At 34.3% G+C, this 16,808-nt stretch overlaps 1 protein-coding gene and 1 pseudogene across 1 annotated transcript; both read left to right on the top strand.

Moving 5' to 3' along the window:
- The first annotated feature begins 11,296 nt into the window (after positions 1 to 11,296).
- LOC106768095 lies at positions 11,297 to 12,597 on the top strand (annotated as a pseudogene).
- Positions 12,598 to 13,960: 1,363 nt separating this feature from the next.
- Positions 13,961 to 15,510, top strand: LOC106766923 (scopoletin glucosyltransferase). Its single transcript, XM_014651713.2, has one exon. The coding sequence runs from the start codon at positions 14,012 to 14,014 to the stop codon at positions 15,455 to 15,457; it is 1,446 nt and encodes a 481-aa protein (XP_014507199.2). The 5' UTR covers positions 13,961 to 14,011; the 3' UTR covers positions 15,458 to 15,510.
- The last annotated feature ends 1,298 nt before the right edge of the window (positions 15,511 to 16,808 follow it).

Genomic DNA, 16,808 nt, shown 5'->3' with positions numbered 1-16,808 from the left:
AGGTAGAACTCAAGGTGAGAGACATACCTTCTATAGGAGCATTTTCTGGAATAGCAGGTTGCACACCTTCAATGGCAAGCCAGTGGCATGTAACTGCAGTATCAAGAGGTGCTTTTGGTAAAGAAGCTTCAATAACCTATGATTAACAGAAGCTATATAATTTGAACGAGGTGATGCACAGGTTGAAATCCAATTGAAGTGAGTCAATGAAAATGACTGAGCACACCCTTACATCTTTTAAATCTACATCCTTGTCATCAATATAAAACAAGTCCCTGTGTCCAACAGCTCTTTTGAACCGCAAAGGACCACCAAATGCAAATCCATATATTGGTTGTCACAAGGGATCGAAACACGGCGATAATGAGATTGGAGACAACAACTATACTTTATTTTCTTAAAAAGAAAAGAAATTCACCAAAAATTTCCTCAAGGTAGTTCTAATATGCATCTTCTATCTGAAAATAGCAAGAACCCATAAAATCATAATCCTCACTACTCTCAATGCACAGTCAATTCTCAGTTCTAATATAAATGAAGCTTTTTATATTATATTTTTCCACAACTTTTATGTACACTACTGAACAGTTTGAGAAAGAAAAGGAACGAAAGAAGAAGAAGAAGAGAGAGAGAAGTGAAACAGTGAAGAGATGAAAAAAGTGGGAGAGAAAAAGGTGAGAGATAGTTATAATGAAGAGTGATGAAAATAGAAGAGAGAGAAAAAGGTGAGAGAGAGAGGTAGTTATAATTATGCTGTAATGGTGAGAGAGAGAACAGAAATTGGAAAAAGAGAAAGATATGTTAGGAATAACAGAGGAGAGAGAAGAAAAATTAACGCCGTTACAAGCTTCTTAACGGAAGGGACCTATTGCAAGCAAAATAAAAAACCTGGGGACCTAATTAAATCACTTTTAAAACTGGATATAAACGGAAATTCAGCCCTAAACTTGGGAACTAAATAGGTATTTAAGCCTTATATTTATTATTTTTATGTTATTTATTTATTTTTTATTTATTTTAAATTTTTATTGTTTTTCTATATTTTATGTTTATCTAAATATTATTTTTGACATAATTATTCTTTGTTATTTTTAACATTTTTATTTGTTTGTTATTTTTTTTTTAATTTTGAAGGTTTTGTTATATTTGTATTTATTAAATATTAGTTATCATCGAAATAAATCTTGTTATTTTTAACTTTTCATTTAATTTGTAATTTATTTATAATTTGTAATATTTTTTGAATTTTTTTATTTATTATTTAATTATTTGTTAAATTTTTGTTTGTTTTTTTAATCTGTAATTATTTATTATATATTTTATTTATTTCAATATTAATTATTATTTAATTATATTTTGTACTTTTTGATTTATTTATTTTTTTGTAATTTATATATAATTTGTTGTGTTCTTTTATAAATGTATATTAAACCACGTTCTACACAGTATCATTACTTCATTATGAAAAACTTGAAGGTACAGCAAGAACTCTTGGAGGTGCATAAAGAAGTACTTATCAGTTAATGCCGAAATAACAGATTATATTACATCTTGAACTCTTTTCGGGTGTTATTCATTCTGAGCATAAAAGTGATGATTTGCGCCGTTGGACCTACTGAACTTTCTCACAATGGTGTTGCTCTCACCACCATCACCCCTCTTTCTCCACCTCCATAATGTTTTACAAAAAAATTTTAACTACAAAAAGTAGTTTTTTTTTTCTTTATTTTTAACCATATTTATTTACTTTATTCCGAAATCTTAAATTCTTATTTATTTTTACTCGTTTATTTTCATTCGTCTCACTTTTTCACTTTCTCAAGTCTCATTTTCTTTTTCTAGATTTTCATCCTCTTCAACTCTCAAGAGATCTATTTCTTCTCATCTTCCTACATTTACTACTTTTTTTCATATCTGTTTGGTTCTCCATATTTTTGTCTTTATATCTGTTTGGTTTCGTGGTGTGACGGTGCGGAGTGTGTGCTATGGTTATTCAACGGTGCAACGGTTTCAAACGATAATGAATATTTTATTATTAATAATAATGAATATTATATGACTAACATTATAAAAAAATAATTTTATTGATATTGATAAAAAAAATGAAAAATGTATACATGAATTAATTAAAATAATTTCTAAATTTCAATATTTTAATTTTTTTTATTTAAATGATTATATAAAATGTTTCAACCTTTTTATAAAATTAACTATCCTCCAGAATATATTTTTTGACACATTGCAACATATATTTCTTTCTCATGTATCAATTTTTTTTATGTGAGATTGCTTAACTCTTCTTATGTTGATAAACAATCAGAAAGTTCAAAAGATACAAATCAAACATAAAAACATGAGTATATTAAAATGGTTGTGTTGTTTGAGTGATGAGATTGAAGAGAAAAAGAAATAATATAACAAATATTTGTCAGTTAAGCATAAACCAGATGATCGCATTTGTGTAGAGAATTGGATTAGGTAGAAGTTAAAAGTTATTAACTTTAAAAGTAAAATTATACTGAAAAATAAAATAAGAATAAAAAGGTAAAGAAAGAAGTAAAATAGGAACAAGAAGGTGGAGGGAGGAAAGGGTGACGGTGGAGAGCAACACCATTCGCACAAAATGAGTGGAAATTACTTGATCCAAAAAGAAAGAGGAGGGCTGGGCTTTCTTATTATTACAAAAGATTTTCAAAGCTTTATTGAAATCACTTACTTTTTCAAATACAATAATCATTTGATAGGTTGAAATTCATAAGATTAATTTTCTAAATTATTTTCGTGTACGGATTATAAATTATATTACTTATTAATTAACGACCTTACAGAAAAAGTGATGGATGCTAACCTAATCAAGCACTTTTGAGAAACTGAACAATCGGCAAGGGGGTTCATAAGCAAATCCACAAAAATATTTTCTGCTAGATTTCAGATACCGATACATTGGTTACGTTAAATACGAATCATCACAAATTATGTAAGACCAGTGGATTCTCGAAATAAACACAAATAATATTTTAACATACACAAAAAATTTACTTTTATATTATTTCTTTTAATCTTTTACTTTTTCTTTCTTTCTAAAACTACGAAAGGTAATTTTTTTATAGTTATTTATCTTTGAAACGTGTGTCAAATGTAAATTTGTGTCACTTACCATTACTTCAAATAAATTTATGCATAATCATGACAAATTTTGCAATGTTAGAAATATGTCGACATTGACACTAGAACCGGGAAAGTTGTTTCTACTTTTGATATTTGACAATTCTCACTGCTTAATTGGATTAAATGGATTAAAGTGAAATGCTTTAATTGAATTTAAGTGAACATTTGATAGATTGATAGATGGTTGAAAGTTTCATATCGATTAGAGATAAAGTCAATTTATATTATATAAGTGGATGTAAATTTCATCTTACAAGCCGATTTTGTGGGGTTGAGTTAGATTTAAAGTCAACTTCTAATATGCTATCAGAGTCATTGTTAAAGTCTATCCTAGCGATATTTATTATTTGTTGGTCATATTGTTTCACCCGTTATCAGACCACCCATTAATGTCTAGTCCCACGTTTGAGATGTGTATACCTCGACGTGAGGGGGGTGTGTTGGAAGTCTCACATCGACTAGAGATAAAGTCAATTTATAGTATATAAGTGGGTGCAAACCTCACCTTACAAGTCGATTTGTGGGGTTTATTCAAGCTTAAAATCCACTTCTAACATGGAGCTCATACGGATGTTGAGGTAATCCTGAAATTATGGAAGTGATACATGTAGCGATGGCAAAAACCTGTACCCGTGGATATTCGCGAATAAAATCCGTTACGGGTATTTAGTACCCGCGAGTAAGAGGTACCTACAGGTAGAGGGTATTTTAATACCCGCTTGTTAACGGGTCGGGTTCGGGTATCACGCTATCCGTACCAACGGGTACCCGTTACCCGTTAGAAAAATGAAATTACAATTTTATCCATTAGATTTTTTTTTTCAAACTTTTTAATTAGGCTTTTTTTTTGTTAAATCTGTTTTAAAATTGGGCCAAAGCCCAAATCCCTTTTTTAGGGTTTCATCATGTCATTGATGCTTCCCCTAGAAGCCGCTCCTCCAACATATCCAATCCCACCACTGTCAACGACAACAGCAAACAAAACTTTCTCATCTCCTGCTACAATGCTCCTACTTCAATTCATAGACTTCACTTAATCTTATACTTTCACATATCGTCACACGTTCTAAGAACTACAGAGATTCGCTCCACCAACATATCCTCACAAGTTCACATCTCCTCTACCACTTCTTATACTTTCACCGAATAAAACGTCTTTTTCCACCTTTCCCATCAATCAAACACTTCTTCACCGATTAATCTTTGATTTCAACCATTCAACCTCTTTTTTTCATCCTAGAGTGCTTCAACGAGGCGCACATGACGATGACGACTGAGTCTACGGCGAGGCGGTAGAGGTGGCGAACGAAGTGGTCGATGACGTGAGAAGACGACGACGAGAGGCGGATCTGAGATGCTTTGGTGCAGATCTGAGCTTGGACAAAATGAACTCAACAACTTTTGGAGTCCCGGTTTCTCTTTGAAGGGCAGATCTGATAAGCTTTGGGGTAGATCTAGGGTTTGTGAGTTTTGAGAAAAAAAAAAGAAAATAGAGTTTGAGCCATTGGGCTTGGATAATAATGCACACACTATTGGAAAACGGGTATAAACGGGTACCCGTGGATTGAAAAAAATCCGTGGGTTTTTTTAATACAGGTACCCGACGGGTAGCGGGGCAGGTAACAAGTACATTTTTTACATTGTTTCAATGTTGGTGTTTGTGTCGTGAAGTGAGGATGGCACTGTTTGCATGGAGATCAGGGTTATGGTTGATGTGCCTAGGTGGTTGATTGAGAAGGAGATTTCACGAAACTTTGCTATGGTTGATAGTGGATTTCGCCTCATGGTGGTCAAAGGAGATGGACTAATGTTGGTTTCGCGGTGGCCGATAACGTGGAGGCTAGTGGCGGTGCAGGGAGACCACCATGGCTAGGGTTTCTGTGGTGGTGAAATTGAAGACTACCATTTGATCCACATACTTCTGCAAAATCCACGTATAACGTCTGTACATGCCATGTCACGAAATTTATCTGTGTCACCTTCACAACTAACCAAAAACTTAACCCCGTTAACTTGATTTAACCACAAGGGTCAAATTCTTTCAATTTTCCAATCTTAGGGACTTAATTAGAAAAAAATAAAAGACAATGATGTAAGTGGGACAAAAACACAAAAATAGGGACCTCCGAATGGGTTTAACCATTTTAATTCTTTCTTTTTCATTCTCAGTTCAATTTCCTCTTGGATGACTCTTAAAGATAAGAGCATTTATATGTTGGATGAGCCAAGAATATGGTGCATATCTATCTATCATATAGTTGGACCTCAATTTTTCTATTTCCTACATCTTTCATGTTCCTGCTCCCACCAGAGGTATGTGGATTGGGTTTAGATTCGTATGTCATATTCCTTTAATTGATAATAAGTGATTTATATCTCCAACGTTTTTCTATTACTGCTTTATTTGCTCTACAAGCTCGTAAAAATTCCAATTTCTTTCAAGAATATTTTTTAATTTATCCAGGATTCAAGATCAGTTTTTACTTTTTTATTTTTCAATTCACCTTGGAAGGTGATGACACTTCACCTCCTATTATTAATGAATGTATCTAAACTTTAGATTAATATACTTAGATTAATATTGTTATGACAAGTTTTATATATTGGGTACGTAGTTTCTATTATATCTAATTTTAACATTTTTCAACTATAAATAATTCTTAAATTCGTCTAATAATTTTTTGGTTTAATAGGTTCAGAGATCTCTATTTCTGTGCATTCGTTCCAATTGGGTCCTGATAACTTTTTGGCAAGTATACCAAATCGTTATAAGTAATACAGTGGTAAAATCCAATATCATTCTCCCAAGGGACTTGTGCAACACATGACAATTCTTCCTTTTATAACTCAATTAGACATTAAAATACACAAAAGAATACAAGAAACTATTTTTGGTATTTTACAAAACAGTTGGTGTGCCAGGAATTGGTCTTTGACTAACATTACAGTAACATCCTGGATAAAATACGTTCTCTGTTCAAGCATTCACAAAAGCGTATCTTGGTTTAATTCCTTAAAGCAAGTTCTAAAATTATCCATTAAATTATTAATTCCTTAAATAACTCAACAGATAATTTTGCATTAAAATCATATGTTTAGAATGACCAAAAGTACAGAAGNTATTCCTAGCGTAATCACTTTTAGTTTCTTTTCTTACGTTTCTGGTTCTAAAAATACTTCCCAGTACAAAAGAACATTTAAAAAGAATTATACTTCCGTATAATCTAAAGCAAGTCAAGAAAAGAACAAGAACAGAGACATATATTGCACAGGAAATTTACATTAATGTATCATCATACAACCAATTCCAATGAACAGAAAAACTAGCCTCTCCTAGACATCTAAAACGTACCCTTTACAGCAATTCCTTGCGGAAAGTGAAGTCATGATGTCTTGAAGGGTCTCCTGATGGTCTTCTCCAGTTCTCCAGAGTGTTTTTCTATTTTTCATGTCAGGAGACCGTTTCTGCCTCTCTGTAACGTCTTTTAAGAGCCACTTAACTTCCTTAATTCGCTCAACGCACAAGTATGTGTGCGCTCTGCGAATTTCAAATTTTCTTTTCTAAAACAGTTGTTATTCGCTCAGCGCACAACTGGTGAATGGACCTGGTGCGCTGTGCGAATTTTTTTTTTCTTGCTCTCCGAATTTTTCCTTGCGCGAGAATTGGCTGACAGATTCTAATTTATACATCTTTTCCTGAACAATAATTTATGTAACAATCTACTTCCTATTACAACTTTTCACTGAGTAATAACATGAATAATTATAAAATTAAGATAATTTATAAGTGTAAAAATAACTCATTTTCACACTTATCAACTCCCCAGACTTGAACTATTTCATGCCCTCAAGAAATCACAAAAGAAAATAAACGACACAACAGACATTTGACATTTTGATAGAATGACTTTGCACATGAGAAAAAAAATCACATGCATTCTCAAAGATTCAGACAAATATGACATGGTACAGTACTCACCAAATCACATGTGCATAAAATATGAACAACCAGATCAACATTTATCATTCCTTACCACTCAAGTGTTTGTCCTCACATGATAGTAGAATTGTCATAGAAATTCATCAGCTTTTGCATTTCATTTGATTCACACACTTCACACACTGTTGGTTAAGTCCAAAGGTCTTTTCAGGGTAAGGCTTGGCTTGGCTAGAAAAAAAAATAATGGTTTTTCTTGGATTCAAAGACACCTATTAAGAAGAGAACAACTTCAATTCCCAATTCAGTACTCAAATCCCCAACATATACCATTTGTCACACACCATTTTCTTTCATAACTCAACCTTCTCTTTCAATTTAAGCAACTTTTTTTTATTGATCTTTTCTTTTCTTCCCCCAAACTTGATTTCAACCTTAACCTCACACATTCATAGTACATGTTCTTTTCTAAGGTGTAAGGTAGGATAACGTATTAAGCTCAAGGTGAAAGAAAGAAATCAAGGCTAAAAAAGGTTTACAAATGAAGCACAGTGTCACAAGGTTGGCTATTTGGCCAAGTAGACGTATAATCAATATCAAACAGGGCCTTTTTCATCCTTAACCAAAGTGTGTATATGTATGTTGAATCAAAATCATGCAAAAGCCAATTCTATATCTAGAAAATTCAATATCTCTCAATCAATATATGCTCTCAACACTCACAGATCTGGTCATATTCATACACACAGATAAATTCTGAAACACAGCAACCACAACATACAAGTCATCATCCTCAAGAACCACATAACTTAATTAGGAAATGCATAATCATTAAATCAAAACATCAATGTCTTTACAACACCAAATATAAACAACTAAACATAGTTCCAGAATATAACAACTGACTGAAATACAAACATAACAATAAACATGAACAACAGGAGAATCTGTCCATCTGCTCTACCAAGACCCATCTGGTCTGGATCTCCACTGGCTCTCATGTGTCTCGTGACTCTGTTGCGTCCATCTGGGATTGGGCACCTCATCATCATCATCCTCCGCATAGGCACTTCCCCACTTGGACTTAGGCCTGCCCTCAGGCCATAGTAGGAGTTCGCAAAAGAGAGTTTATGTCAATCAAAGTTTAAAACAAGGTTTCTTCCTATGCTTCAACAGGATGTGCTCTTGAAGAAGGCCCTATGGTGGTTGTAGGAGAAGTCATCTGCACAACATTCGCTAAGCGCATAAAAATTATGCGTTAAGCGAATAAACCAGTTTTTTTTTTCTTAGAGTTTTTTTTTTTTTTAAGAAAAAGCAAAATTAGCTTAGCACATTTAATGATGTGCGCTTTGCTAGTCACTTTCTTATAATTTTTCTTTTTATTATTTTATTTATTTATTTATTATTATGTTTTTTTTTTAAGAATTAAGAACATTAGCTGAGCGCACCCAATCTGTGCGCTTTGCTAATGTGATTTCATTTTTTTTAAAGATGTATTTTTTTTTGAAGAAAAAGTACAATTGGCATAGCGCAACTAAGGTTATGCGCTATGCTAATGTCCTTTTTAATTTTTTATTATTATTTTTTATATTTTTTATATTTGTTTTGTTGCATCCGCTAGGCGCAAAGGATGTGCGTTATGCAGATTCAAAGTTTTTTTTTTTGCATTTTAATTTTTCTTTTTTTTTGCATTTTAATATTTTTTTTAATAATTCGCAGAGCGTACTTTAGTTGTGCACTGTGCGAATTAATTGTACAGAATCATCTCTCACATTTTGCGCTATGCGATTTAACTACTTAATTTTTCCCAGTTTGCCTTAGTGATTTTTCTCGCTTTGCTATTCAAATGCGCTATGCGAATTGCCTTACAGAGAGAAAATAAATATTTAGGTCGCAAAGCGCATTTGGTGCGCTGTGCGAACCACAATATAATTAACAAATTCTTTTTCTCTCACGCAAAGCGCATGCGATGCGCTGTGCGAGCAAATCACTGCCTTATAAAATACTCTCATCGCTGAGCGCACTTCAGTTGTGCGCTCTGCGACTGAAGCGTCACAAAAACACATTCAAACATCTTCCAGACCTCCTTACCAACACAGAAACTTCAACAATTTCTTACAAAAACTAAAACATAAAGATAAAAATAAAAGTAACATATAGAGAACTAACATAGAAGAATGAAAAACACAAACAAAGATACAAGGATAAAAATAACAAATATTGCTGAAAGTGAGCACACCAACCAAACAACAGTTCTGATATGCAGAATGATCGAAATGGATTTCCTAAATAACCTCACTCAGATCCCTCTTGTTGCAAGATCACTTAGTACTTTCCTAAGGTGATGAATATTACTTTCCCTGTTCTCTAAGGTAAAAACACTCAGATCCCTCTTGTTGTGCCTATCTAAGCTCGACACACCTCATCCAATCCCTTGGCCTAGGAATGTATCAAAACTTGCATTAAGAATCAGAACAGTGGGGGCCAAACTCACAATCTCATCCCTGGTGATATGTAAAATCTGGGTTGATTTAGCTAGTTCGGCTGCTGATATCCCATCCCTAAGTTCTTTCAACAACTAGATCATGCTCTAAGGCGTACCCCGAAACAAGCTTTAAGCAAAAACCAAACCAGTAGAAAGTATAAACATCTATAGTCACAATTGCATACATAACAACATTCAAAAGGAAAATTCACAACAAAGTCTTAAAGAATCACAAATGTTCAAATTGCCTTGTGTTGGAACATAAGTCCCCGACAACGGCGCCAAAAACTTGATAACTTTTTGGCAAGTATACCAAATCGTTATAAGTAATACAGTGGTAAAATCCAATATCATTCTCCGAAGGGACTTGTGCAACACATGACAATTCTTCCTTTTATAACTCAATTAGACATTAAAATACACAAAAGAATACACGAAACTATTTTTGGTATTTTACAAAACAGTTTGTGTGCCAAGAATTGGTCTTTGACTAACATTACAGTAACATCTTGGATAAAATACGTTCTCTGTTCAAGCATTCACAAAATCTTGGTTTAATTCCTTAAAGCAAGTTCTAAAATTATCCATTAAATTATTAATTCCTTAATTAATTCAACAGATAATTTTGAATTAAAATCATATGTTTAGAATGACCAAAAGTACAGAAGTTATTCCTAGCGTAGTCACTTTTAGTTTCTTTTCTTACGTTTCTGGTTCTAAAAATACTTCCCAGTACAAAAGAACCTTTAAAAAGAATTATACTTCCGTATAATCTAAAGCAAGTCAAGAAAAGAACAACAACAGAGACATATATTGCACAGGAAATTTACATTAATGTATCGTCATACAACCAATTCCAATGAACAGAAAAACTAGCCTCTCCTAGACATCTAAAACATACCCTTTACAGCAATTCCTTGCGGAAAGTAAAGTCTTGATGTCTTGAAGGGTCTTTTGATGGTCTTCTCCAGTTCTCCAGAGCATTTTTCTATTTTTCATGTTAGGAGATCGTTTCTGCCTCTCTGTAACGTCTTTTAAGAGCCACTTAACTTCCTTAATTCGCTCAGCGCACAAGTATGTGTGCGCTATGCGAATTTCAAATTTTCTTTTCTAAAACAGTTGTTATTCGCTCAGCGCACAACTGGTGAATGGACCTGGTGCGCTGTGCGAATTTCTTTTTTTTTTTTCTGGCTCTGCGAATTTTTCCTTGCGCGAGAATTGACTGACAGATTCTAATTTGTACATCTTTTCCTGAACAATAATTTACGTAACAATCTACTTCCTATTATAACTTTTCACTGAGTAATAACATGAATAATTATAAAATTGAGATAATTTATAAGTGTAAAAATAACTCATTTTCACACTTATCATGTCCTTTTATTTTGGAAGTGCTTAATTGGGTCCTTAATTTGATAAATTTGATTCAATAGTATCCTTTTCGTTAAATGCAATGGACGACGTTAACTTTTTAAACAGGTGGCATGCTGAGGCATCCTTTTATTTCCAGGTGGCACAGTTTGAGCTTTATACGTGGATTTATATCATTTTAAATATAATCTTTGTTACCTCTCTCACTCTCTTCCGTGCCATGGATTCTACTACCCCCAAAGCTTTTTTCTTTCTTTCTTCTCCTTCGCTCTTCAGATCACCAGATAATTTCTTCGTCAAACTTAGAGTGGTCGGATAAAAAAAAAAAGAAAAAGAGAAAGATGAATGGAGCATAGCGATCGTTGTTAATGGCGTACCAAGCGTTCCAGGGTCCGAGTTCACTATCGAGTTCGAGTTCAGGGTTTCAGGTACTCAATTCTCCTTTCGGAGACACCACTTACACCAAAGTCTTCGTTGGAGGGTTGGCCTGGGAGACTCAAAGTGGAACCATGTGCCGCTACTTCGAGCAGTTCGGCAAGATTCTTGAGTCCGTTGTCATCACCGATAAGAACACAGGGTGACCCAAGGGCTATGGTTTTGGTATAGGTGACTTTCCGGGATCCCGAAGCTGCAAGGAGAACCTGTGTTGATCCAACTCCTGTTATTGATGGTAGAAGGGAGAACTGTAACCTAGCTTCACTTGGTCGACCACGACCCCCTTTGCCTTATGGACGGGTAAGACCTACCTCCCCTTATGTTGGAAGTATTCAAACACCTCGCGGTGGCTATGTTGGAGGCTTTGGGTACCAAAAATTTCTTTCTTACAACTATTAACAAGGATTAATTTACCCTCCATATGGGTATATGACATATGGACCAGAGAACATCTACCCATAGAGTCTGTATAACCCATATATGAGGCAACAATACCTTCAGTTATATGGAGTGCCTGGAAGAGTGAATACAACTATTTACCCATATGGACAATTGAGTCAGGCTGTACCTAGTAGTCATGGTTATTCGGTAATGCAGGGTTATACAGTACCAGGTCATCAGATTGTGTCCTATGGCAGATCTAATGTTAATGCCATAACAACTTCAGCAATGCCTGCCATTCAAGCCTGATTTCCCCATGACCCCCCATCCCCCTTTGCAGAAATGTAAAGTGCAATTAACAGTTATTTGATCAACATCTAAAATTAAAAATAAAATAAAATAAAACCCAAATTCATTCAGTCAAGGTAGTAAAACAAAAACATGCTCAAAACTAAACAGAGAAAAAGATTTCATCGAAGTCAGCATTGAAATTGACTGCAGAGAAAATCAATCCAGTAGATGATCGAAATCCAAATATGGCAAAGAAACCCTATGAGAAAGTAAAAAGTCGAATTGCTCGATAGATTGGAAAGTTAAGACGAAGAAAAAATCAGATCATAATCATTCATTCCAAATAATTAGATATTGCGAAGGTTTTGAGGGGTTTGATGTTTAGGGTTGGGGAAAGAATGAATTTGGGGGTGGCAGAGGGTTATGGAGGTAAGGAGGAGATGGAGAGGTTTGGTTTTGCACAGGTTTAATCAAATAAAAATAAATCCACGTAATAACGCCTTAGTGTGTCACGTGTTTATTCAATGTTAGCTCAGCTTGCCACCTTGCCACAAAGTTAACTCCATCCATTGTTATTTAACGGCAAGGACATTATTGACTCAATTTTACCAAAATGAGGATCCGATTGAACACTTCCAAAATACGAGAATCCAATTGGAATGAATCCACAGAAATAGAAACCTCCAAACCTATTAAATATAATGTTTTTAATATATTATTAACTTACTATTATTTTATATTGTAATTATATTAAAAAAAAAAGAAGCGTATCAAATAATGAAAACAACAAAGCAACAAAACTGATAATTATTATTCAAAACATGTTTATTTTAATTTTTAAGATTTAACATGATGTTTATTAAGTTGAACATTAATTGTATTTCTTTATAGTTTATATATAATAATATTTTGGTTTATATGTTGGTTTTATTTTTATTTTTTGGTTTATTTATGATAATCAAATCATTTGAATAATAAAAAAAATTAAATTATTTACATTACCGGTGATTTTGTAAACTCCATGTACTAGCAGTTTTGCTTAACCTCAACATGTAGAACCCCAAGTTGCGGCAACTTATCCAGAACCCCCACAAATTGCGACAGTTTTGAAGAAATCCTGTAAGTAATAATGATTACATATAAAACTGTCAGAAATTATTTGTGGATGGTGTTTTTTCCGACGGTTTTTCTAATCACAGTAAATATATTTATCAAGAGTTAAAGTTGCCGGTAATATAAAAAAATAACCCTGGTAAAATTATAAATTTTTGTAGTGAAAGAATTATAACTAAAACCTAAGTGACTATATTACTATTATTGATGTTTATACCTTGTGTAAATTTATCAATCAATTGTTTAAAGGTAAATAAGACTTGTATTCCGTTTAACTATAATTTATTCAATAATTAGGATAATTTTAAGTATAATTGTTTAATCATTACATTATCTGTAACTTTTTGCAATACCAAACTTGCAAGAGATTTTTCTTTTTTCTTTCAATTAGTTCCATAAATTTTTCTGTTGGCAACTAACAATTATAATTACTGAACACAAATTTATAACAATTACGAATAATGAAATTATAAAATCAACTAACAGTATAACATGTAAAGTGGAGAAATTTATCTTAAATAAAAATATAATTAAATAATTCCATAACGATTGAGTATTTAATCAATACTAGTAACAAATCATGTTATAATATGTGAAAGTGTTTATAACAAGTTACCCATATATCTACACAGTAACAAACAATTGTTCCAACATTTTTTAAAACTAAAACACATTACTATTCTATTTTATTATACGCTCGAGGATCGCGTGGGGTACGGCTCCACCATGCACACTCTACAAATAAAAGATGGTAGTTTAATGTTAACCCGTGCAAAACGTGGTTTCCTCTACTCAAGGGCTGCTACTTTATAACTAGTTAGAACCAAGCTATGACCCAAAGTAAGGCCACCATGGGTATTCACGATCGCCAGCTTCACGTCTTTTTCTTCCCCTTCTTCGCAAATGGTCACATCATACCCACTATTGAGCTTGCTAGAGTCTTTGCCTCAAGAGGACTCAAAACCACCGTAGTCACCACTCCCCTCAACGAGCCATACATTTCAAGAACCGTAGGAAAAGCCAACATCACCATCAAAACCATCAAATTCCCGTCGCCGGAGCAAACTGGCTTGCCCGAAGGTTGCGAGAACTCCGACCGCCTATCTGGAATGCAGATCATCCCATTCTTGAAGTCCACTGTGCTTCTGCGGGACCCACTGGAGCAGCTGTTGCAGCAAGAACTCCCTGACCTCATAATCGCCGACATGTTCTTCCCATGGGCTACGGACTCAGCTGCCAAGTTCGGGATTCCTAGGATTGTGTTCCACGGATTGGGATTCTTCCCATTGTGCGTGTCCGCGTGCGTGAGAACATACAAGCCGCAGGACAAGGTTTCCTCGTACACCGAGCCCTTCCTGGTTCCGAATCTGCCGGGGGAAATAATGCTCACCAAGATGCAGCTTCCGCAGACCCCGAAACACGACGCGGAATTCACCAAGATTCTCGACGAAGCTAACGCGTCGGAGTTGAATAGCTACGGCGTGATTGCCAACAGCTTCTACGAACTCGAACCGGTTTACGCAGATCATTATAGGAATGAGCTTGGAAGAAAAGCGTGGCACTTGGGACCAGTTTGTTTGTCCAATAGGGACGCTGCTGAAAAAGCACACAGAGGAAAAGAAGCAACGATTGACCAGCACGAGTGTTTAAAGTGGCTTGATACGAAGGAACCTGATTCGGTTGTTTATGTTTGCTTTGGTAGCATGACAACCTTCCCCAATGCTCAACTGAAGGAAATTGCGTTAGGTTTGGAGGCTTCGGGGCAGGCTTTCATTTGGGTTGTGAAGAAAGAGTCGAGTGAGAATGAGGAATGGCTACCAGAAGGGTTTGAAGAAAGAACGGTAGATCAGGGAAAGGGTTTTATCATAAGGGGTTGGGCACCCCAAGTGTTGATTTTGGATCATAAAGCGGTTGGGGGATTTGTGACTCATTGTGGATGGAACTCAGCTATGGAAGGAATGTGTGCGGGGTTACCAATGGTGACATGGCCCATGTACGCTGAGCAATTTTACAATGCTAAGTTTTTGACGGACATAGTTAAGACTGGGGTCAGTGTTGGAGTGCAAACGTGGATTGGGTTGATGGGAGGTGAGCCTGTGAAGAAGGAGGTTATAGAGAAGGCTCTGAAGAGGATAATGGTGGGTGATGAAGCAGAGGAAATTAGAAACAGAGCCAAGGATATTGCTCAAATGGCAAAACGAGCTGTGGAGGAAGGAGGTTCATCTTACTCTGATTTCAACTCTTTAATTGAGGATTTGAGATCGCGAACGCTTTGATGTGTGCCTGTAGAAAAACTTTTGTGCAATAATATGATGATCGATTATGTCCATCATACGATGCTTTTTTTTTTTTTTTTTTTTTTTTATCACACATGCTTGCCTATCTTTGCCATGAATTTGACTGAATTCTATTTAATTTTAAATAAATGCATAATATACAATAGCAAAGAGAGATATGAGCTTGAACACAACTACTTCACTTGAGTGATATGCCTTCACTAAATAGGGAAAGATTCCATAAAAATGCAAGAATCAATAAATTTTTACAATTTCATCTATTATTTGCCATAACTAGTTTGAAATTGCAATCCTAGAATTAGGAGCATAAATTAGTTCGTTACTTTCCCTTGTTTGCCCTCGTTGAAGATGTCTTGGTTAAAGTCCGTTATTTGATCTTGCTTATTTTTATATACAAGAGTCATTTGATGTGCTCTGCTTCATCTAATATTAATGCACTTGTTTAAAGTGCTTTGTTTCTTTTGATTCTTACGCGATTTCTCAACCTACTTTGCTTTTGTCTGATGTCTTCACGTTCAAGTTTTAGAAATTCAATTCTTATTTATCTCAAAAGTATCAAATAGGTGAAGTTGGATATTTATAGTGACCTATGCTCCATACAAACTAAAGTGTCATACAAAAAAAAATGTAAAAATATAAGGACACTAAGGAAGGTTCGCAAGGCAATATGTCATCACCTAATAATCATATATCGTTAATCGATTATCGCTAATGATAATAAATTATTCTAATAGGTTTAACACACCAAATTTCTTAGATTTATAACATATGAAATGATAATTGATTATTATCTCAGAATATCGATTATTCTAGAGGTAAAACTCAAAAACAACGTGCAAATAATTTATTATCACTAAAGATAATCAATTATTCCAAAACCCAAACTCATTTTAGACCGAAATCAAGTGTTTAAAACACACATACATCATCCTCAAATCAGGTGGAAACGTACCTAACACATCATTTATACATTCAAGCATCATAGATACATGGAAATATATTCAAATACACACATAACACTAGAAGAATCATTCAAAACTCATCATCGTGCATATTACACTCAATCTCATCAAGTATACTACATATATATCATACAATCCTACAGCACATACCTGCATTTGCCACTCCATCAACCTACATATACCTCATATACCCAATTGTCACACACATACAATTAACATAACTCTTAACAAAACCCTATTATCTTAGGCAAACCCCTTAACCATCAAGGTATAAACCATATCATAATGCAGAACATATTCACATACATACACATGTATCGAAGACAAGGATTATCATTCAAGATAATCAAGAACATACACTTTTAACA

This window comes from Vigna radiata, chromosome 7, assembly GCF_000741045.1.
Source record: "Vigna radiata var. radiata cultivar VC1973A chromosome 7, Vradiata_ver6, whole genome shotgun sequence".
Lineage (NCBI taxonomy): Eukaryota > Viridiplantae > Streptophyta > Magnoliopsida > Fabales > Fabaceae > Vigna > Vigna radiata.
This window is presented reverse-complemented; position numbering and strand designations above follow the sequence as displayed.

What these genes read in the sequence shown, in the direction of transcription:
- LOC106766923 (XM_014651713.2), top strand. Translation starts at nt 14,012, where the DNA reads ATGACCCAAAGTAAGGCCACCATGGGTATTCACGATCGCCAGCTTCAC.